The 22,481-nt window shown below is 37.9% G+C and overlaps 1 protein-coding gene across 11 annotated transcripts in view; it reads left to right on the top strand.

Annotated features, from left to right (window-relative positions):
- Window positions 1–22,481, top strand: part of KMT2C (lysine methyltransferase 2C) — a 204,359-nt gene that overhangs the window by 134,312 nt on the left and 47,566 nt on the right. For 9 of the 11 annotated variants that reach the window (XM_075728169.1, XM_075728178.1, XM_075728177.1 and 6 more), the window contains 11 exons: window positions 1,519–1,620; window positions 1,800–1,904; window positions 3,047–3,228; window positions 3,940–4,104; window positions 4,696–4,805; window positions 10,378–10,443; window positions 11,900–12,112; window positions 15,687–15,815; window positions 17,717–17,836; window positions 20,417–20,547; window positions 22,142–22,328. In XM_075728169.1, coding sequence (XP_075584284.1) covers window positions 1,519–1,620; window positions 1,800–1,904; window positions 3,047–3,228; window positions 3,940–4,104; window positions 4,696–4,805; window positions 10,378–10,443; window positions 11,900–12,112; window positions 15,687–15,815; window positions 17,717–17,836; window positions 20,417–20,547; window positions 22,142–22,328 — 1,510 coding nt within the window. The remainder of the gene's footprint in view (window positions 1–1,518; window positions 1,621–1,799; window positions 1,905–3,046; window positions 3,229–3,939; window positions 4,105–4,695; window positions 4,806–10,377; window positions 10,444–11,899; window positions 12,113–15,686; window positions 15,816–17,716; window positions 17,837–20,416; window positions 20,548–22,141; window positions 22,329–22,481) is intronic. The other 2 variants (XM_075728175.1, XM_075728179.1) reach the window with 2 other exon arrangements.

Here is a 22,481-nt window from a genome sequence, read left to right as displayed (position 1 = left end):
TATTTTCAGCCCCTTTGCGCAAACTGGTTCTTAAGCGGCATGGGATCATGACCAGCAGACAAGTACACAAATTTGGAAATATCTTGGTATGTCTTGGGAATTGGGAAGAAGGTGGCTACAGGTTAACCCAAGCTGGGTCACGGCTGGCATTAAGCAAGCATCAAAATTGCAGTGATTGGGTCCTTCAAATTCTGCTCTTTCGTATATGCAAGCGATTCCAGGAACTTTGTGGAACCTGTGGAAATATATGTGAAGGAGAAGCTCTCCCTGAATGTATCAAGAGGTGTTTTGGGTGTTTTTTTGTTAATTAGTCAGTTACAGCTGCAGTGCTCTCAACCATACCGTAATTAAAAAGCGTTAACAATATACTCCCTTTTTAGCTGTTTCTCAGTAAACACTGATTTTCAGCAACAGTGTATCAGAAAGATTCCTGTAGCTGTTGTAACAGTATTTACATTTGTCTCTAGAGTGATGTTTGGATTAGTAGGATTTGTAAAATATTTAAATTATTATTTAAACAAAACTGTCTGTGTAAGACTGAAATTGTATTTAAAATGATCCACATTTTTAAAATCTAAAACAGCTGGTAAAACAAAGTTATATTTATCTATCATGCATTCATTCTTTTATATAGAACTGTGTGCTCTTATCTTCCAAACTTCCATGGCTACTACTGGTTCAGAGAGTAAATCATTAGACCTGTTAATTTAAATTCGTAGATAGCAAATTCTGCATAGCAAGATGTGCGTGAAAGTGAGAACACAGTTGAAGTCTTTTTTTTCTTCTTTCTCTTCCTGAGAAGCTGTATGTACACTTATACACTGAATTAATAAAGGGCAGGTCAGAGTAACAGTCTTTTGGTCAAAAGGAGAACGACTGTGCAGTAAAAGCTTATGGATTGAGATCAAAACAGCCGTTTCAAGTCAAGTTCAATGCACGTTTTTATGGGCAAGATAGATAAGCCTCATAAAGAAATGGCTTACGGAGAGTATCTTAACTATTGAAACTTTAGAACTCTTGCTTATTCCTCTAACATATTCGGAACATTAGCTAAACCACATTTTAGGCAGTATGGGACAAATTACATTTCTCCAATTGCTCTGAATTGATAGTCAAAAGTATGTGACTGCAATTAACGTTTCGATGAGAACAACTTCAGTGTTTATGTGTAGGGAACAGAGCAGACTGGTCACAGTATGACAATTTCTGCTTATTGATTTCCACCCCCCCCATTTTAGAGTGCTATGGGGTAATATGTAAAGGTGAACAAAGGAGAGGAAGAGAATGTGTCTGTAGAACTGAAATAGTGATCATGCTTGTACTAATGTGAAAATGTGAATTAGTGATTTCTGATGAAGGTAGCTTTTTATGAACGTTCATACTGTGTGAATAAATATTTGCAAAGCTTGTATTCTCTGGTACTGTTAAAAAGATTAATGTATTTAGAAGTTTCATCTTGTCTCCTGTCTTAGAAAATGTGATGTGCTTGCTGTTTATGTGGTGTGGTTTTTTTGATAGGTCACAACTATGGATATTTCATCTAACAAAGATGAGGAAGAAAACTCAATGCATAATACAGTTGTCCTCTTCTCTAACAGTGACAAGTTCACTCTCCATCAGGTTAGGATAATAGTTACTGTGTTTTGATTTTGTTTCTCTGCTTTTAATTAGCAAAAAGTAAATGAATGTCCTTGTTAGGAGTTAAATTACACAGCAAACTAGTTGGATTTTACAGTTACATGTTTTCAGAATTTAGTGTCTGGCACGTGCTGAAAATCTGCTGGTTTCTATCATTTCAGGATATGTGCGTGGTTTGTGGGAGTTTTGGCCAAGGTGCTGAGGGCAGGTTGCTTGCCTGTTCTCAATGTGGTCAGTGTTACCATCCATACTGTGTCAGTATTAAGGTGAGTGCTTTCGTTGCATAAAAAAATTACTTGATTGCACCTTTTTCATATTGTATTTTAATAGCATTATGCTGCCTTGGTTTTGTGGTAATTAAGGGAGTCATTAACTTGTTAGATACTCATCAGCTAATGTGACCATTATTTGTATGCGACTTGTGAAAGACTTTAATTAAATGTCATTTTATAGTATGCATTGCCTCAAGAGGAATTAACCTTTTTGTAATTTCACAACCATAAATAGCACTGATTATCCAGCAGTTGGTTAAAATAACAGTTTGAGATATTAGCTTAAAACCTAAATATAAGCAGAACTAAAAACAGAGACAAAAATTATACTGCATCTTTCATTTACTAGGGGTATAAGGTTTAGTTGATTCAATTTGTCTGTTGGCTGTCAGAATTGACAGCAGTTGGAGTGGTTAATTAATACATTTTACATTCATTAGTCTAGGAGAGAACGTGTGAAAATGAAATTTGAATGGTATGAGATGACTTAGCAAGCACATAATAAGCTATTTACTGCAATATATACACCATACACTCTTTACTATGTAAGTGCATCAATGTAAAAATGACATTTTTTAAACATGCCACAAAACATTATTTTAAATGTACTTTACTAAATGCCATATACATATTTCCTGGAACTGTAATTTGGCTTTGCATTTATATACTACTCTTACATTATATCTTAATTACAATAAAGTAGTTGTTTGCTTCAGATGACTAAGACCCCAGCGCTGGTTATCACAGGTAATTTAGGAAAGATACAGGATTTGTAGTGACTTGAATCCTGGCTTTACTACGTAGCTGAAAAAAAGCAGCTGTATGTTCTTCCCTACAGAACCAGCTACACCTGTAAGGAGTAAACTGTCCTACGTGTACATCCAGTGCAGTATATATTCTCTGGTATGCTAGTTTATCTGAAGAAACAGTATCAGCTATCAGTAATTACAGTTCCTTTCTGTTTATTCCATTCCCGTTTATTGAAGCTTCAGAAAGTCTAATTGATAAACAGCTACTTGTGATGTGGATAGTATGCACAGAAGAGCACCCTGTGCTCCGCTAGCCAGACCGTAATTTATACAACGATCGCACTTCATAGAGCAGTTTTCAAATAATTTTCACCTTGCCATTTGCAGATTACTAAAGTGGTGCTTAGCAAAGGTTGGAGGTGCCTGGAGTGCACAGTGTGTGAAGCCTGTGGGAAAGCGACAGATCCAGGAAGGCTGCTTCTCTGTGATGACTGCGACATCAGCTACCACACGTACTGCTTAGATCCGCCCCTGCAGACAGTTCCGAAGGGAGGCTGGAAGTGCAAATGGTGTGTTGGTTCTGGGGTCAGAAATACTGACTGGTGGCCTCTTTTGTTTCTTCTTGTCACCTCATATTTGCAATGTCAATTGAACTGTAATAATGTTTTAATTGTATTTGTCAGGTGTATTAAACAAAGGAAATAAAAACACTTTTGAATTGTTTTATTCAGTTATCAATTTAGTAGGGAAATTGTTACCTTAATACTGTTTCTTCATGCCAAAAACCAAGTAAGTAGGGATGGACAACATTTTTCTTTTGAAACTCTTAGCCAAAAAAAAAAAATCCAATTTACGTTCGTTGGAACATTCATTCCAACGTTCAGTTGGAAAAATGAAAGGGCACTTCAGCAAACCATTCTCAAAATAAAACCCTCTGAAAACCATTGATGTTACTTGGGTGAATCAGAGAATAGACCTCTCACATGGTTAAGTCTCCATATCTCAAAGTGAATGGCAACTGGGAGCAGGAACTCCTTTGATGTGTTGAGCTTAAAAAGTATAAATAATGTTGGTAATTTTGGAAATCTAAATAATACATTTTCATTCAATTAAAATACTGTTTGACCTGAAATGAGTTTTCCTCTCCCCCCCCCCCCGCCCCAAAGTGGTTAGTGAACTAAAACTTAATTACTTACCCAGTTCTAAGTCGGAGGATTTTAAAGCCACAAAATAATTTTCCTGTGGACTCTAAGTAATAGATCATTTTGTCTGTTCTGCAGGTGTGTTTGGTGCAGACACTGTGGAGCAACTTCTCCAGGTTTAAGATGTGAATGGCAAAACAATTACACGCAGTGTGCTCCCTGCGCAAGTTTGTCTACCTGTCCAATCTGCTATCGCACTTACCGGGATGAAGAGCTTATAATTCAGTGTAGACAATGTGATCGGTAAGGATTTCTAATAGTTTACAGGTTTTTCCTGTTTAAGGCTTATTTTAATTTTTTTCCCCTAATGTAAAAGCGTAAAGATGAAGGGAATAGTCTTGTGGTAAAGAGCACTGGATTGAGTCTCAGAACATTTCTGTTTGTACCACAGACTTAATTGTACGACTCTGGGCAAATTAATTAATCACTCTGTGCCTCATTTTCCCTCTCTGTAAAAATGAAAACTAATTTACCTCACAAGACTATTGTTGTGAGGCTAAATCCAGATTACACTGTATGAAGTAAGTAGTTAAAATGATTGCGATATAGGGAGAAAATTATAATATTAAGATGTATTTGCTTCCGGGACATTGTTTTATAGAGATTTCCTTCCTGTGAAGGGAAATAGGTAATCTGATACTGTATATACAGTATTTAACACACACCACAGTAGGGGAATGCTGTATATGGAGAACCTGATTCCTTATTTCTCCCTAAAAGAATTTAAGCTAAACAAGTATTTCACATTTACTTGGACCATATACTGATATTTGGGTCTCCTAAAACACCACATATTTCCTTTAAATTGTATTTTTTCCCCCACTTAATTTCTAGATGGATGCATGCAATCTGTCAGAACTTAAACACAGAGGAGGAAGTGGAAAACATAGCTGATATGGGTTTTGACTGTACCATTTGTAGGCCATACATACCACCAACAAACGGTAAGAAGACAATTGAAACCAATGGCAGGATTGCACACTGCAATAAATAGGTTTGGGAATGTGTTACGGTTCTTTTCTCTGGTGGAGATTTGGCTCATGGTAGAAGTAAGATATTTCACGTTTATTTTAAGGGCCCTTCTGGAAGTGTCCTCAGCTCTTTCGCACCCTCTGCTGATTGGCTGCAAGGCCAAAGAAAACCTAGTAGAGGGAATTCTGGATAGATTTATTGAAGATAATTTGCATAAATGACTAAAAGCATTTGGTATTGAAAGTGTAAAAGACATCTCACTTTGTGAAGTGGAAGGAAGAAAGCCCAGTTCTCTGAAGTGCAGAAGAAGCTGAAAATCAATTCTAAGCAGAAAAAATTTATATATTTCAGTACTTTGAGGCTGTCTGAAGCAGCAGTAGCTGTAACAGCAGTCTGTATAAGCATCTTTCCCCTCCTCACTCATGTTTTATTAATGCCACTCCCTCAGCTCTCCCAGTACTTAAGACCAGTGCTTCCCTCCCAAGCTGCAGTGTTTAAAAGAATTTGCTGTATTTTCCTGCTCAGGAGTCGCAACTTTCTTGTTAAAATGTATAGTTCTTTCTGATGAACTTTGCTCTTCTCGTCACATGTTATCAGTGAATATATATACCAGCTTTCTCATTAGTCTGTATTACATAGTTCTATAGCAGTGGGACTTCAGGAGCTGAGATTACTGCAGTTTTCTCTTTAGAGCACAGCTACAGCATCTGGTTCTGTGGGATGGTACTGGTTAATGTTATTGTGAGTGGCCTGTCAGCCATTAGATTGGCCTATTACATGATTTATGGTCTTGCTGCAAGGGTGGTATCCCAGGTCTGTTTTCTCTGCATGTCAAGTCATGGGAGTTTCTGCTTCAATCTGCTACTTTGAGAGAGTGTTTACACCTATATCTAGAGGAATAGCATGTTTAAAGTATTCGTATTAACCTTTCTTGGGGTATCATGAGAGTATGGTAGAAGGAAGGTACAAGAACTAAGCAAACGTTTCAAGAAATGTTTGTATCCACCAAGAAGATGTCAGTAAGATTTGCTTTCCTGATCAAGACTTAAGGTATCATGAGGTATGTGTTCAAGAGGTCTGCCAAGAAAAGTTCAGTAGAGCATCTAATGTCCCTTTACACTGGCATGTCCCCATAACAGCGTGGCAGTAATTGTAACTTACTGAGGTGACCTTGGAGGTTTACATGGTTGTGGAACACTTCCAAGTATCCCACTTTTATAACTATTAGAAGTAAGAATGACTTATGCTTATGTATTCCTACAAGTTACTTCATTTTTGAGTTCTGCTTTTACAAATTCACAAAGAGGTTTTGTAAGTGGGAAGAATAAGAAACTTGCAGATGTAACACAGGTTTTTGTTACTTTGATATTAAGCTTTGGGCACTTAAAACAAAAAGGTCCAAGTAAGAAATACTGCCTCTTCCTTTCTTTTCCAAGCTGGCAGAGCTACCTTTTAGAGGTAATTAAAGCCCGTAATACGTGAAACAGAACAGCTTCACAGGATGGTATTGGAGCTGTTTCACTTCCAGGCGTAAGCTGGCCCCACAGTTAGTCCTGCACACCTTCATGAAGTTGTGTTGCTTGAGTTTGTCTTACGAGGAATAGGAACCAGTCCTGCAAGACCTGTTAGGGAGTTCCCAAGCTTTCTTTGCGGTTTTTTTCACGTTTTTTTTTAATAAGACAAATTTCTCTTATGCTTTCATGTTTTGACTCAGTATATATAATACCTCTTGAACACGTGTACATTTGCACAGTTGCATGTCTGAATACGTCATTTGATGCATGTTCATAGAAATACTTGCATGTACTTTTATATGAAATGTTTTCGATCTTTCATTAATTCTTCTACAACTCCTTTGAAAACTTTCTATATTTTTTTGTTTTGAGTTTTTTTTTATCAGTTAGCATTTGATAAACTTAGAGAAACAAATGTTAGTTAACAGTAGAAAGCTTCTTAAAATGCACCATATTGTGGGATTCTTACTGGGATGGTTCTTGCTCTTTCCATCTGATGTATCACAGATGTGTTGCAAGTATTATTACAAGCTTTTTAACTACTTACTTTCTAGAAGAAGCAAGAGCCCCTCAACTTAGTAAATTACCAATATATTGCAGGTTTACTGCTGGTAAAGAGTAAATACTTCTAGCATGTAGGTATTGAGAAAGAGCTTCCATTTTTCTTGCTGCAGAAAACAGAAACTTTTACATTTGTAAGAGCTCTTCCCTGTCTCATCTTAAGAACATCAGATGCATATCTGATAATCTTACAAAGCCATCTTCAGGAAACAGAAATGAAAGATAAAAAGTTCTTTTTCTTCTTGAACATACGTAAATATCAAAAGCCAGTAAGATTTGCTGCAAAGTAGTATACCATAAACCCTCATTACTAGATTCTTCTGAAATAATTATCTCTGATCAGTGTTTCATCAGGTTCCTTTTAGTATGGTCTCAAGTTACAACATACATCCCCCAGCGTATTGCTGTGTTTTTCTAATTTAGATTGCTTGAATATTATAATGACTGGGTACTAGCAGCTTCTCTAGGTAGCAGCAGCTTTTCCTCTGTGCTGTAATTCCTGCACATTGAGGAGAGGTGTGTGCATCTCTCATCTACACTCACTCCTAGACAAGTGGTTCTTGACCATCTACCCATCACTTCCGCCTTTCTATCATTTGACCTTGCATGTCATATGACCCATCTGCAAATTGCATCCCTTTCTCACTTACTCCTGTCCTTTCTCCATCCACATTCTCCAGCTTCCTCCTCCCTTAGTGCTGATTTAATTTCTCTGCAGGAGGCAAAGGGACCAGCTCTGCCTGGTTTTCTTTAGCTAGTTAGAGCTGATCTGGTGACAGTTGCTGGTAGCTGCCCGTGTGCAGGTATTCCTCCTGTGGCTCAAGTAAGCATGCCCACAGAGGCAGTGAGGACTTCGTATCACTTACTAATTCAGAGATGCTCGATACTGCCAGTGGTACGCATACTATGGCTGGGAGCCTCTGTTGTACAGTTTTCATGAAACTGAGTTAAATTTTTCTTCATTCAATTCTTTGTACTTTACAAATACAGGATACGAAAGCAACATAATACTATATGTTTAAAAAAACAACTTTTGAATTTTTTTTATTATTTAGCACGTTTATTGTGTCAGGTCTTATGTTCTTGTAAGTTACTGTATTTACAAAGAAATCCCTGCGTCATGCACACAGTTATGCAGGCGTCCAATGGTGCTCTGGTTAGTGTTGTGTTTCTACATGAACCATTTTGCTCTGTCCCTTACGCTGATTTAATTTCTTCCTAGAATTGTTCTTTTCTATTACAGCCTTACAAATGGCAGCTCCCTTTCTTTTTGAAACTGTGGTTCTTCTCATCGTATTGTATTCTGTGCAATTGCTTGTTTTCAACGGAAGCTACTAAATGCTGTATGATACTCAGCATGTTTAAACCCTTTTGTAAATAAGCGTAATAATTTTGGTTAAACTTCAGCTAAGTGCCTCAGAAAGCACTTTTTTGTTCAATTTTTAATTTTTTTCCCCTTGAACAGTCTTTCTGTAACAGTACTCTGTTTCTCTGTTATCCATTTTATTGATTTTAATCCTTAATCTGCACTCTAATTAGCTCCTTTTCTGGAAGTCTGTTTGATACTGTCTTCAAACACTGTTTGTTTGTGCAGCTTTTGTGAGTTGGTCTCTGAAGGCCTCACCTCTGTCACTATCAGCTTGTTTGTTTGATTATTTCAACTCTATTCAGTCTCCAAAACTAAAATTATTCACAATCCGACCTGGACCAGAAGAATGCTCCCTGTTGTTTGACTTTTAAATAAGGATTTGAAATTTCTGTTCACAGCTGTCTTACTGAATTTTTTGTTTACCTTGGATTCCAATTCAATAATTGCTTTCTCTGTCTTAAAACATCTTGTAGATTATAACCAATTAAATGAACAGATGACATCTTACTCCACTTTGAGTATTACTTACAATCTGCCTTTTTTCCTGTTGTTCCAGTTCAGTGCTTTTGAGTATCTTCCATCCTGCAGCTTGGCCCATATTTTTTTGTTTCCCTCCAGCTCAGTGTCTCTTTCAAAATCTCATTTTCAGTTTCTTTTCTTCCTTGTCTTTCCCTTCTGCTCCTGTGTATCAGTTTATCAGTAATTCTTATGGGCTGCTTTCATTTACTAATTGCATGGAATACTGTTTTTTTTGTAGGTTATATACTCGAGTTACATCTTACATAAAACTTCTAAAGGACTATAGTTTTTTGAAGACAGGCTTTCACTTTCCTTAAGTTTTTTAATATGCTTAGCAAGCATCCTCTAGATTTCATATTCATTATTGTATTTAGCAAAGAGTTTAAGTGGTACTTGGAAGCTTTTGGGCTTTTCCTAGTCTTGCCCCCGACTCCCATATTGTGTGTGAGATGGTCAGCAGCAGCATGTGCAGTGAGTGCTCTGACAAGTCTGAGAAACACTGAACCTCCCACACATGCTTTGCCTCAGTGGTCTCATCTTGTGTGGCAGATGCAAAGTAAATACTCCAGATGTTTGTCTGAGTCTTAAATTCAGCGCGGGTAAGACTTCTAGGGGAAAAAAAAAGAAAAAAGTGTGGATAAACTTGACTATGTGGTAATGCTAACCATGCCAAAATAACAGGTCTTCTGATTCTAGTTCTCAGTGCTTGTGAGATAGAAGCTTCTGATTTTCACTTTACTTACTCTGTCTACATAATCTCTGTAAAGTCACTACTAATATTAAAAGACTAATCTGCACATCACAGGTTAGTGAAGTGTGATTACAGTTACTGTAATTAAGGCAGATAGAAAGAGCATTTCTACCCACAAGAGTAGCCTAGTGTTGTAGGACATTTTGATCATTATTTGTTCAGACACACTGTTCCAGTGCTTCCCTGAAGCGCACAAGCTGTAGATTTTAAATTGAGTTTCTGCTGTTCCATTTATCGATATTCTTATCTTGAATAAGAATTACCTAATCTAACTTCAACAGGTCATGTATCATCTGTTCTCAGATACATCAGCCTTATTTTGTTTCTCATACGTGTTGTATAAGAGACCTGACAGCATAGACACAGCTGGAATCTTTTGTGCGAAGCTGTCAGAGTGTGCCTGCCCCGCCTTGGGGAAATACAACAGCAGTTGATACCAATTCACAAAGCCCTCCCATTTTTCACGCTTAGGTCAGCAAAACCTGGATGTCATGACTAGTGTAGAGCTTACTTTCCAATCCAGTAGATCCAGTGTATTCGTTTGTCCTTGCTCCAGTAGAAGGAGATCATTTACCATTGAGTTCAGGGCCATTCCAATGCCATTCTTGGCTCTAGTAAGTTGGAGAACTTCAGTTTGTATCAGGCTTGTTTTGTAGTCACATCTTCTGTGGCGCTGAAAAGCACTTTATTTTCAAGGTGCTAGTGGATGTTGCCAACAGTGTAAGTTAGAGAGTGCAACAGAAGTGTTTGAAGGAAAATTAATTGATAGTTGCAGTTTAAATCAAGTCACCATTTTTACAAGTTGAAATTATTTTCCTTATATTTTTCAGTGCCTTCTTTGGACTGTTGTGATTCATCAGTTGGAGCTCAGATTATTTCAAAATCAAAAGAACTAGGTAAAGAATGTAAATGCTTAATCTTTGATCATTTAGCATATTTTAAGGGTATATTTTTACATGAGACAAAAATTCCTTTTTTTATGATTTTATAACACACAGCATTAACTATCCTTCAGTTACTGCAGCATGCTTTTCATTTTTTTTTCTCATTCTCTCTTCTTTCTTCTCTTTTGCCTGCCATACCTGCACTATAATACTTTATGCTTTGATCCTGCAGACTTAGTTGCTTGCCTTACTATTAGCGGTGGTAACACAGTGGGGCTGAGTCAAGCATGTACACAAATGTTTACAGGCTCAGGCTGTAGGAGAACACAACTTTTCTGTATTTGTCTGGTTTGTACTCGGAATTTATAATCTTGACAAGCCTACTCACAAGTCACTTTGTATGATAGTACCTGACAGCTTCCATCACGTTAGGACAACTTCCATCATGTCAGAACTTTTTTCCATTTGATACCGCACAAATGTAGTTCTGAGAGAAGGTTCTCCCTTCAAATCTTCAATCTGAAAAAGAGTATGCCATTTTTTTAAAGCAAACACCATTTTTTAGCTCACCATATGAAAAAAATCATCTGGGAAGAATTGTGTTCAGAACCAGCAGTGTTTTGAGGTGCGAGATGTTACATAAGAAAATATTTTTGGTTAAAGGGAACAAGAGTTATGATGTTTATATATTTTCAAAAACTGTGTTATCAAATCATTATCTAATTGGCTCCAAAGAGCAGAAGCATCATTGCAGCCTCTTCATTATTTGGTAATTCCCTGAAAGTTCCCAAACCTCCACTTGCAGGGCCCCAGCACAGGTGACAGCTACATGGTGAATTAAGGAACGTTAGAGTTCATTGGTAGACTCAATTGTCATGTAACAGCTTGAGGAAGAAGCAGTCTTGCAGGTCTTGGGAGACTTAGGTTCTACCCACGATTTCACATTGATCTTGAGTAGCTCACTCAGAATTTTATATCAAAGTTGGTTTTTGTCTGCCTGTAAAGTAGGGCTAATACTTGCCTGAGTTAGCAAGAGTTCTGGGAGGCTTAAGGTCATTAATAAGATGAAGGTACAGTACTGAGGGATGGGGTTCTTGGCTGATGAGCAACAGGGACCCAAAGTAAGACTTGCACAGTTTTCTGTGATTGCCAGGGAAACAGAAATACCCTGCAAGGCACCAGTTTCCATAATCAAATCATTCTTTCTAATGAGTCCTTGATGTAAGTTGTTTTGTAGCAGTATAATGGGTTGTTGCTGGATTTGACATCAGACTCTAAATTATAAAGCTGTAACTGTAATGTGTAAGACAGTATCAGATATCTCTGTTCTATTTATACCAATTTCCTCACTCATGAATCAGCTCCATACATGTGGATTATTAACTCTTAAAAGTACTATTCCTAAAAATCTAAGACTTGTAAATTAAAGAGCTTTGTATTGCTGTTATGATTCATTTAACTTTTATAGACCCACCGAAGACATACACCCAGGATGGAGTCTGCTTGACAGAATCCGGCATGTCTCAGTTACAGAGCCTAACTGTTACAGTACCGAGAAGAAAACGGACGAAACCAAAGCTTAAACTGAAGATTATAAATCAGAACAGTGTGGCTGTGCTTCAGACACCCCCAGATGCCCAGTCAGAACACTCAAGAGATGGGGAGATGGATGACAGTAGAGGTAGCAGTCTACTTTTGGCATGTCTTGTATCTTGGAGTGTTGCAGTACATGTGTGTATTGCAGATATCCCTGGGAGTTTTTATTATACTGATACTCATATGTTTGGTACAGAATGCTTTATGGAAATTACTTGAACAATAGTCATGGCTCGTTGTCCATTTCAGGGATTTTTGTTGTCGTTGTCCTGTTTATGGGTCATCCATCCTGTAGGAAACTCACCTTTCTGAGGCTGGCAACACTGGAAATGCAAGTTGCCTTTCTGTCTAATCCTTGGGTTACCTGTGGGAAAAAATCTGCACTCACTGAGTAAAGTGTATTTAAGGCTCACAGATTTAGTGCAGATGCTGTTTTAAAGTGGTAACGTTGGCTCAGCAAAGCAGCGTGTAGATCACTGTAAAGCTGGTATTTAAAACAAGGGGGGAAGTGGAGTAAAAAGCTTTTTGAGAGTATTTCTTTTTTCTGAAAGAAATAAGGTGGGCTGACCTGAGAGTCTGAAGACATGTATTGTCCTTGTATTTCCATAGATGAACATTTTTGTTTGTCCTCTTCTCCAAAGTAGCATTTAATACAGAATTTGAGTTTGGAAGTGAATTCTGCATGTTGCTCTACTTCAAGTACATGACGCTGTATGTAGAGTCCTACCAAAGGATTTCAGGTTCCAGGATGGGGTATCTGTGTAGTATGGAGGGATGGGAAGATACAACAGTGTTTTTGTGGCCTCCAAGGCTGATGAGAGATGAAGGGATCTGGGCTAACGCTTGCCTACCCAGACACATCCCTGTGTACGGGGATGACATTTCAATCCATGGTAGAAGCCCTTGGGAGAGCTCCTTCTACTGCAAGTCTAGACATGGAGCAAAGATCCACACATCCCAGGGCCACCAGTACTTGTCTCATCTGCTTCCCTCACAGCTGAGCAAGCACAGCAGCCCCAGCCAGAGGAGACAGAAGGTGGGAGATGAGAGTGGGAAAAGCATGTAGGAGCAGCCAGCCCCACTCTTCAAATCCCCGCTCTTCAACACTAGAAACGCAGCCAACGTGGTGCAGTACCATTCTCCTGTCCTCTTTGCCATGGTCTGCCTGTACATCCTGCTAAGTGTGTTGGTAGAATAGGTGTTAATCCATGGCCTGGGGAAAGGCTTACTTAAATGGCAGGTGTGAAAGTCATTAGTTAGGCATGCAGATGCCTGTTAGGAGAGGAACAGAGGAACACAGGCACCCCACCTCACCACTATCTAAAGTGCTTTCTGTTTATGCAACATTGCCTCGTTGTTAATCAGATTAAATGTCATAAGATGCTTTTTTTAGATACAGAGAGTGTACTTGAGATAACTGGGTAGTTTAACCATCAGTGCAGTCTCAGTGTTAACTTGTTGATATAAGTATTGTTCCCGTTGTTTGATTAGCACGTTCTTAACGCTTCTAGTCAACAGCAGATGGTATTTTTTTTTAATAATAGCTTCCCTTATATTTGTTTATAACCTTTAAAAGGGGTAACTAGTTGATTTTCTTTCATTTCCTTCAGTATTCACAGGGTTTGGTACATTATCCTAGCATTACACTCTTAAATTTAATCTCATACTTTCAAATAATCCATCAGGTGGGTTACTGAAGGCAAAAAAGCTTTTGGTTTTGGTTTGAAGGCATCAAGATAGAGAATTAACCACTTCCCTTGTTGTTCTTTTTCAGTGGTAAATCATCTTTACTTTTACAAACATGTGCCTGTTTTCTGTATAACTTTGTCTAACTTCATTATCTGCTTGTTGGCTTTTATAGGTATCCCTTTCTAACTAGATATATAAATGTAATAGCAGAGTATGAAAGGGAGAGCTAAAGCTTCCACAGACTTTAATTTCAGTTTTGATCACCTGTCGTTGCCTTTTTGAAAGTTAGAGCACGCTCATATATGTGGTGGTAACAGCACAGCATGTACATGGCAGATTGGCTGGATTTCCTGGAAGCTCTACATGTGCTCTGTAGAGTGGATCAGTGCCTGTTCTCTGAACGTCTGAAATTTTTGTATGAGCATCAGGATGAATAAAGCTGTGCCATGGCTTTGATTGGAGCAACACAGTGTAGTCATTCCAGGCAAACAGGAATAACATTTACTTTGACTCTGAAGTTCCAGGTGGAAAAAAGAGGCTGTGTCTGAGAAAACTGAGCTCGGTGTAATTTTGCTACCATCTCATCTGTAGGCTTTCATCAGGTTTGGCATTTCATCAGGTGCTGCACATTTTAAAGTCCACTTGAAAGTTCAGCTTGCTTTGGGAGCTTCAGCTTTGGTAGACTTAGTGTGGCTATTATACTACTATTTGTAGAGCTATGCTTCATAAGTAAATGGGAAGGACCACTGTGGGGTTTAGCATTCAGCATACTGCTTTGTGTAGCAGGACACATTCGCGCTCAAGCAGGTTTCTCCTCTGCCAGAAGTGGACACGTTGCAAAGACAGCTCACCCATGCTCTTCAGGGAAGGAGGAAATTGGCTGTGGTGATTAGTGGGGGCTGCCTTTGCCAAGCCACCAGCTTTGTTGGTAGAACTCAGAACGGTCTTCATTGATGGGAAAGTCTGGTCTGTGATCAGCTTGTGGAAGAGCAAGGATGTGTTCTACCACAGCAGAAGTGGTATGAAAGCATCCAGCTCTGTCTGTCATAACAGTATTTCTCCCTCTTACAACTGTATGTGGTTTTTAGACCATATAGAATTACACACCTAAATCCAAAGCAGGGAATGGGAATTCCAATATCTTCTCAGAGGCGAGAGTGTATTTAACATGCTTCAAAAGCTTTACAATAAAACGAAGATGTAAGGTCATTATTATATTGACATTTTGGGCATATCAGAAACAGAATTAACTCACTCTCTCTTCAACACCAAAGGCTTTTTAATGCCATCATACTTTACATCTGTTTCTACCCTGCTTTCCCACAGAATATAAACTGAAAACCAAAATTACAGTCTTCATCTTCAAGGCAGAGTAAATCCTTTGGGCTGAATTTTCTACTATATAAGTCAAATTCCTCTGCATAGATAAGTCTGCTTTCAGTCAGCCACACAGCTTCAAGTCAAGAACCCTCCAAACTAAGAATCTTTATACATTACCTTCCAAGTGCAGGCTGCAGTTTTTTTAGTCTGTCTTCTCAATAAAAAAAGAAAAGCCTTACCAAACAAAACTTAGGAGAACAGTAAACAAAATGAAGTGTATCTTGCATGTTAAATTGTATCCATATTCCTTGATGTATGGCTAAAAATTGCTCAGACACTTAGAAAATGCAATAGCACAGGCTTCTGAAGGGGGCACCAAAAAAATTTCTCAGATTCACATATAGTAACTATTACATTTATTCTCTGCTTTTGTGCAGAGATCATCTTGCAGGAAATTATGTACATACTGGGTTTTTGTGTATAGATAGGGTGTTTACCAAAAGTGTTTAGAGAGCATGAGTATCTATCACCCTTTTGCAAAATCTGTCATTCTCAAATCAGTTTCTCAGAAATCAGTCAGATGTAGAAATTTTGGAAAAATACCGTCTTTCCCTTTTCCAGTTATAGTTTCCATTGCCTCTTTTCTGCAGAAGGTGATCTTATGGATTGTGATGGAAAATCAGATTCCAGCCCAGAACGGGAAGCTGTGGATGATGATACCAAAGTGGCAGAAGGAGCTGATGGGATTAAAAAAAGGAAGCGTAAACCATATAGACCCGGTAGGATACAATAATTTATACGATTGGGTGTCCCTTGTTTGTTTTAACACTTTTTTTCTGTGTAATTAAAAAAAAAAAAAACAACTAAGAAAACAGTATGGAATTCTGAAGTATTCTACTGCTAATTGTTGATTTTAGATTTTTCCCCCTGTTCTGTTTGAAATAACTTTTAGTCCTCTTATCAAAATGTCAAAGGTTGCTGCTCAGCATTACACCTGTTCTTAGTATGCTGTCAATTATTGATCAGTAGTTCAAATCTATACCTTGTATTGATTCTTAACTTGATAGGAAAATGATCTGTATATATATAATTGATGAAGACCAGGGTTTTTTTGTGTGTGTGTATGTATAGATGTCTGGCAATATCTGAACCTCAGAGAACTTTTTGCAGGTACCTTATTTTTTGAAAAATTTGATAAGAGTAGTTTACTAAATATTTGCAGATGACTTCTGGCAGTGAATTTTAATGAATTCAGTTATTGGATGAATTAATTTATTTTAATTTATTAGTGCAGCCGACTCTTAATTATCTTGACTGTGGAGATTAACTGTGTGTCCTGGGTGCAGAAACACTTGAGCTGTCTCCAGGCAGAAAAAGTTAGAAGTACTTAAGTGACTCCATAGGAAGTAGCTCTGATTCATTAGGGCTAAAACTGAACCCAAGATAATAAGCTCTGCTGAGACACCACCTGGCTTTTTGAAAAGCCCCTGTATCACATACCTTGGTATGTCTCAGAATCTGTGTTAACATGTTGGTTTTGTGTTTCATTATGCAGCCTCCCACTACTGTGGATAAGAAGTTGATTGTAGTCTTTGCAGTCACAAATACTGTTTACGCCAGTCACACCCATCCTGCTTGCTGTAACGGGCCATATCCTGTGATTATGAAGATAGTAGGGGAGGAGAACAGAGGCAATGAAACGATTGAGGAGGTGAAGGCAAGGAATACAGTGAAGGAAGGAAAGGAAGCAGGAGTTACAACACGGTCCAGTTCCTCTTGCTTCTCTCTCAGAAGCTAAACAGATCTCTACCGCCTTTTACCCTTCCCATGTCATTTCCCACTCTGCTAAGAGCCCTGTCTCAGCAGGTCATGCCCATGTGTATATTGCCTTCCATCATGGGCCCATCCTAGGGAGATGGTGGTACAACCCCACATCACTTAACAGAGATTTCCTTTTTCTCTACAAATAATGTACCTCAACAAGCCATTTATTTCCACCTTTGGGTCCTCAAGAGAAGAGAGTTTCATTTGCTCGGACTGGTTTTGGATCCTGAGTTGAGCAGCCATCTGTTAGTTTTCTGCAGCCAACAATTTCCCTGAAAAATGAAACAAACCTGAATCTGATGCATGTACATACACACACACCAACTGTAGAGGACCAGGAGCACTGCAGTCAATGTCTAGTGAAGGATTCTGGAGTTTCAGGCAGTATGATGTTGACTAATTATCTTTTTATTTTGTGATATGTCCTTCTCTAGTACCGTCATTTGGAGTGGTGGGCTCTCTAGAGCAATTTGTAGAGTTTTTTTATGGTCCTTTAAGGTTCTTTAATAGGTTTCATTTGGTGGATTGACTTCTAATTCTAGCAATTCATCAGCTTGCCAAGGGAGGGGAAAAACAACATCTGAAAGTTGCCAGGTTTGGTGATTTGAACTTCTTGTGGATATTTTACAGTCCTAAAATTCTGATCCTGTTTGCTAATTACATATATACCCACCGAGACGTTAAAATTCAGAAATGTTTTGTAAAACTCCAAGTAAAAACTCCGCAAGTATCTCAGATTCATTCTTAGACCTTTACAGATGCAGAAGTCCCCTTTACCTGAAGAATAATCTTGGCTCTCATGCTTACTGTGAAACACAGTTTTAATCAATATACTGAATTTTTGCTTCATTGTTAGGTATTGGTGGATTTATGGTACGTCAGAGAAGTCGTACGGGGCAGGGGAAGACTAAAAGATCTCTCTCCAGGAAAGATTCTTCTGGATCTGTTTCTGAGCAGTTGCCTGGCAGAGATGAAGGTAAGTGCAAAAACTTATTTTTAAATTTTTGTTCATGCTTAATGCAGTAAAAATAATGCAACTCATCAACATACGATTCTTTCCAGAGATGTGCTACAAAGGAAAAAGTTTTTTGTGTTTGTCATGATGGCTTTATTAATTCGACTGAAAATACTCATTCCTGCATACTTAAGAGTTTCAGCAGAGCCCATGATTTACAAAGGCACTGAAACAATGACTTGCAGGCTATTGTGGGAGATAAATAGTGAGGATTGTAAGGACTGCTGTATTGTGTCGGAGCTCTGTTTAGCCTAGCTTTGACTAGTAGAAGACAGAAGCGTAAGAAATGAGGTAGGTTTAGAGCAATCTTCTTTCTGATATGCCTTCTTCCAGATGTAGTCCTGATCCAGAGGTGTCTTCTGGACCATCGGTTTTAATATTCACCAGTCTGCCGTGTTGCACAAATGTGTCTGATATTTTCATGTTTCTGTTTATGCTCTGGAAAATTCTATGTTAATGAGTTCAACAATATAATAGTGTTGCATGAAGAAATAATTCCTTCTTATTTTAAACTGGATATCTGAGAGTTTCATAAGCTACCCTTGTGTTTTATGTTATGAAAGTTGATTTTAAAAAATCATTCCATATTTGTAATACAGAAAGATTTTCTAGACATGTGTCATATTCCCCCATCAGTTGTTGTCTTTTCCAGGGCTGAAGAATCCTACTCTGTATGGTCTCTCTTCTCATAGCAAAGCCATTTTAATGCCCCTGACACTGTAGTACTCAGTAGATTGGGCACCTAACAAGACGTCAGGTTTTGGTTTTGGGCCTTGTTCTCTTGCTTGCTGTGTGTGATTAGACTAAATTATTTCATCCATCTGGATTTGTTCACACTATCTAATCTATAAAATATTGAGGTATCATTCAGTTGAGATGTGGAATATGTTTAGTTCAGAGCCTGTTTCCTATAAAGTTAGTAGGAGGAGGCAGCTGCTTCTAAAGGTTGGCTGATACCATCTCAGTTAGAAGGCTCTGGCCTTTGATTTCTCCTATTATTGTCTCCTGTCTGTTCAGCTGTTGTGTTTTTAACCTTTCCAGAACCAGATCAGTCTCTTGCTATATATTTGTACAACATGGTGGAGACCGGACCTTTACTACAGCATCCAGGCAGTATTAAAAACTAACAGTTAAATGTTGTCCTTGCTTGCATTTGTAGAACTGCTTTATGAAGCCAACAAATGTGTCTTTTATCAGTGCAACCCAGTATTCTAGCTAGGTCCCCTATTCAGGTATAGTGCTTGCTTTTTCTTTAATATTAGTGTTATAGCTATGTTTTTCTGCTTATTAAATATTATTTCAGTATAGCATACTACATTGTTTCAGGTAGTGCTGAAAATTTTGCTGTAAAGTTTTTAATTTCTGTAGGGATCTGCTCCTTTAAGTAAAAAAAAAAAAGTCTAAAAAGTTAATTCCCTGTTCTGGGTAACAGTACAATGCATATTGTTAAAAAGCAGTATTCTAAACAAGTATTTTTCAGTTGAAAGTTTGAGCTTCTTTTTGTCTGCTCAGGCACAATTGCTTGTTAAGAAAAAAATAACTCAGAAAAATCTTGTATGTTTTAAATCATCATAGCTTGCTGAGAGCCTGCTTCTCAGCTGCCAGTGCTCATCAGCCTTACCAAGTTTTTTGCTACTCTTGTCATGTTCCATCCCCCTTTCTCTGCAAAAGCTCACTCTCAAACAATGCAGAGGTCGCGGTGTTAGCAAGCCTTATTCTACTCCCTGTCCTCTGAATATGGTACAAGAGATCACTGCAGTACAAAGCATAGCTGATTTTACTACCACTATAATACAGTTTCTTAAATAACTTCCCAGGGTCGTTAACTTCATGTAATTAGCTTTGGCAAGACAGAAGTTGCAGGACTTAAAAAGTTCTGCTTTTACCTGCAGTGTTTTCCCTGGTCTGTTGAAATAAAATACTGAATGATTGATGAGCACTGTGTGCTTTTGTGTTTATTAGAAAAAACAGTGCCAGTTTGGAATATGATAGCTGAATAAATGTGTAATTTTTCTTGAAGGGCTTCTTTATAGATTTCTTTTTCTAGCCTGTTCATTATTTATACGACAGTCTTTTCTCAGATTTAAAAAAAAAGTTTTTTACTTTTAATTTGAGGAAAAATAGTGTATAAAATGAAAGGGGATTAATGTGTAACTCAACATTGATGATTTTGGAGATAGTACTTCAGTGGAATTATCTTTCAAATATCTGGTTGAATGGCACCTATAATTTCTCTCAAATTACCAAATTCTTAGGTGGCTTGGAGATACGAAAGTTAAAGGTCTGTCTTCAGCCAGTGAGGTACAACAAGGTAGCGATGTGACTAGTATCACGTATGGTATTTCTTACTGCCAGAGCCCAGATGATCAGGTGGCAGTTCACAGCTGCCTAGATAAAAGCCACCTTTAGAATACATCTAGAGTGAGATTCAGTAAACCCACGCACCCAGATAGGTAGCAAGATATGTTAGGTATATCTGCCACTGTGCCTTTAGAGCAAGGTACTGAGTATTTTATTTGTGCCTGAACATTACTTTTTTAGGTTGGACAGAACAGCTGCCAGACACTCCAGTTGAGGAGTCTACCCCAGCTTCTGAAAGTACGGAGAAAATAAAAAAGCGTTACAGAAAAAAGAAAAATAAACTTGAAGAAACCTTTCCTGTCTACTTGCAGGTAAAGCTATTGGTATACCTCTTGTGTAAATACATTGAAGACCCTAATCTTTATATGTGTTGATTCATAGTTCATTTAAACCATTAACATTTCTTTTCAGATTCCCATTTTACCATTCAAATGGAATGGGTTTTCTGTAAAAAACATTCATAAGTTTGTACAGAAAGCTGTATATTATGTTAAATCTCCAGTCCTCTGGTGTTACTTATTCTGAGAGGGGGAGAAGCCGGGGGAAGAAGCCTTTCTTTTCTCTCTGAACTGACACATGACGTTTTCAGCATTCAACTATGTAGGTTGTCTTAGCCTGAATGTGACGTCTCCTCAAGATACTAATTTTTCTTTTCAGAAGGCTATAGAACATGATTTGATAGGAGAAACTTGTTTTCCTAGAATTTTGTGGTTTTATATACCCTGCATCTCCCTACCACAACAATCTCTGCCCCATTAATTCTGTGATGTCCCCGGCAAGTAAGAGGTAGCATTCGTGGATAACATCTGGGATACTAATGATGATGGAGCAACTTACCTACGTTCAACTGGTTTATAAACTAACTGGTTTATATATGTCTCTCACTGAGAACATTATTTGGCTTGCTCTTCTTCTCAGCCACCTTTTTCATGAAAACTTTATCATCTTGTAGATGTTCACCAAACTTTATGACACAGATTATATTGGGATTGAAGGCAAGGAATTGACAGAGAGGCACAACAATCTCTGTCTGAAAGTAATTTGTATTTCGTAAGTGGGGAAGTGAGTTGGAAAGAAAATATTTAAGCAACATTTCCTTTGAGTTAGTAAGGATAAATATTTTTTTCTTAATGCACATTTTACTCCTGTAAAACATACTATTTCTTAGATTCTTCTTTTGCTCATGTTGGAATAACTGCTACTGAAAAATCTATGTTTAGCTTTATTTTTAGCAGCTGTATCCTAAATCCAGATTTTAAAGACTACATGAAAACAGAACTTACATAATGCATAAAAATTGGCTTGAAAATTTGATAGGTTGTTTTCAAATTACTTCATACTCATGCTTAGGTGAGTGATAGCTGCGATATACTATTGTAAAAGATACTAATACAAGTTAAACAGCTTTAGGTGTTTTGTTACTGCAGTTCGACGTTAGGATGATTTTGTGTGAAGTGAGATACAGTGTATGGTCATTTTAGGATTTGGACCACAATGTGCTTGCATGTTTTTCATAAACTTCTTGTGTGGCCCTGATCAAGTTGCTCAGTAGTATTCCCCTTCTTCAGCTGTCCTTTTTGTGCGAGGAGAAATATTTTAAATACTGACAAACTTGTGATATATAACAGCACTGTATTGGTACACTGTCTGTGCCACATACACATAAGACGACTGTATTTTTTCTATATAATTTAAGGTGTGAATTTAGTCATAAAAGTAGCTACCTCTTGTAACTTGTACCCGCGCCTCATAGCCTGGAAGAGATACTGCCATACTGGAAGGCGTGTGAGACTGTATTTTTGTATTTCTAGTAATCATTGGCTTTTAATTTTAACTTTGCTGCTGACCCAACTTTTTCAATAGATAGTATTCTTCCTCCATTGAATCATTTTGTCTTCTTTGCAGGAAGCTTTCTTTGGGAAAGACCTACTAGATACCAGTAGACAAAACAAGATGAGCTTAGATAATTTACCTGAAGAATCACTTCCACTCTCATGTAAAACAAACCTGACCACCAATTTCCTGGATCCTTCATCTGACCCCCTTCTTAGCTCAACCTCCACGCCAGCTCAGGCAAAACTGGGACCTCAAGGTATACAAAGCTAAAGTTAGTGATAATTCAGTAGTTTGATTTTGTTGTTGCAACTGAGGCTTTTCACTTTCCTTTCCACTTTTCTCACAATGTTTATCTGGTGTATTTGTCAACATTCTGTATATTAACTGTCCTTGTGAGGTTCAGTTACAT

The sequence above is a fragment of the Pelecanus crispus genome, chromosome 2 (genome assembly GCF_030463565.1).
Source record: "Pelecanus crispus isolate bPelCri1 chromosome 2, bPelCri1.pri, whole genome shotgun sequence".
In the NCBI taxonomy this organism is placed as follows: domain Eukaryota; kingdom Metazoa; phylum Chordata; class Aves; order Pelecaniformes; family Pelecanidae; genus Pelecanus; species Pelecanus crispus.
The sequence above is the reverse complement of the archived record's forward strand: the minus strand, read 5'-3'. Positions and strand labels throughout refer to the sequence as shown.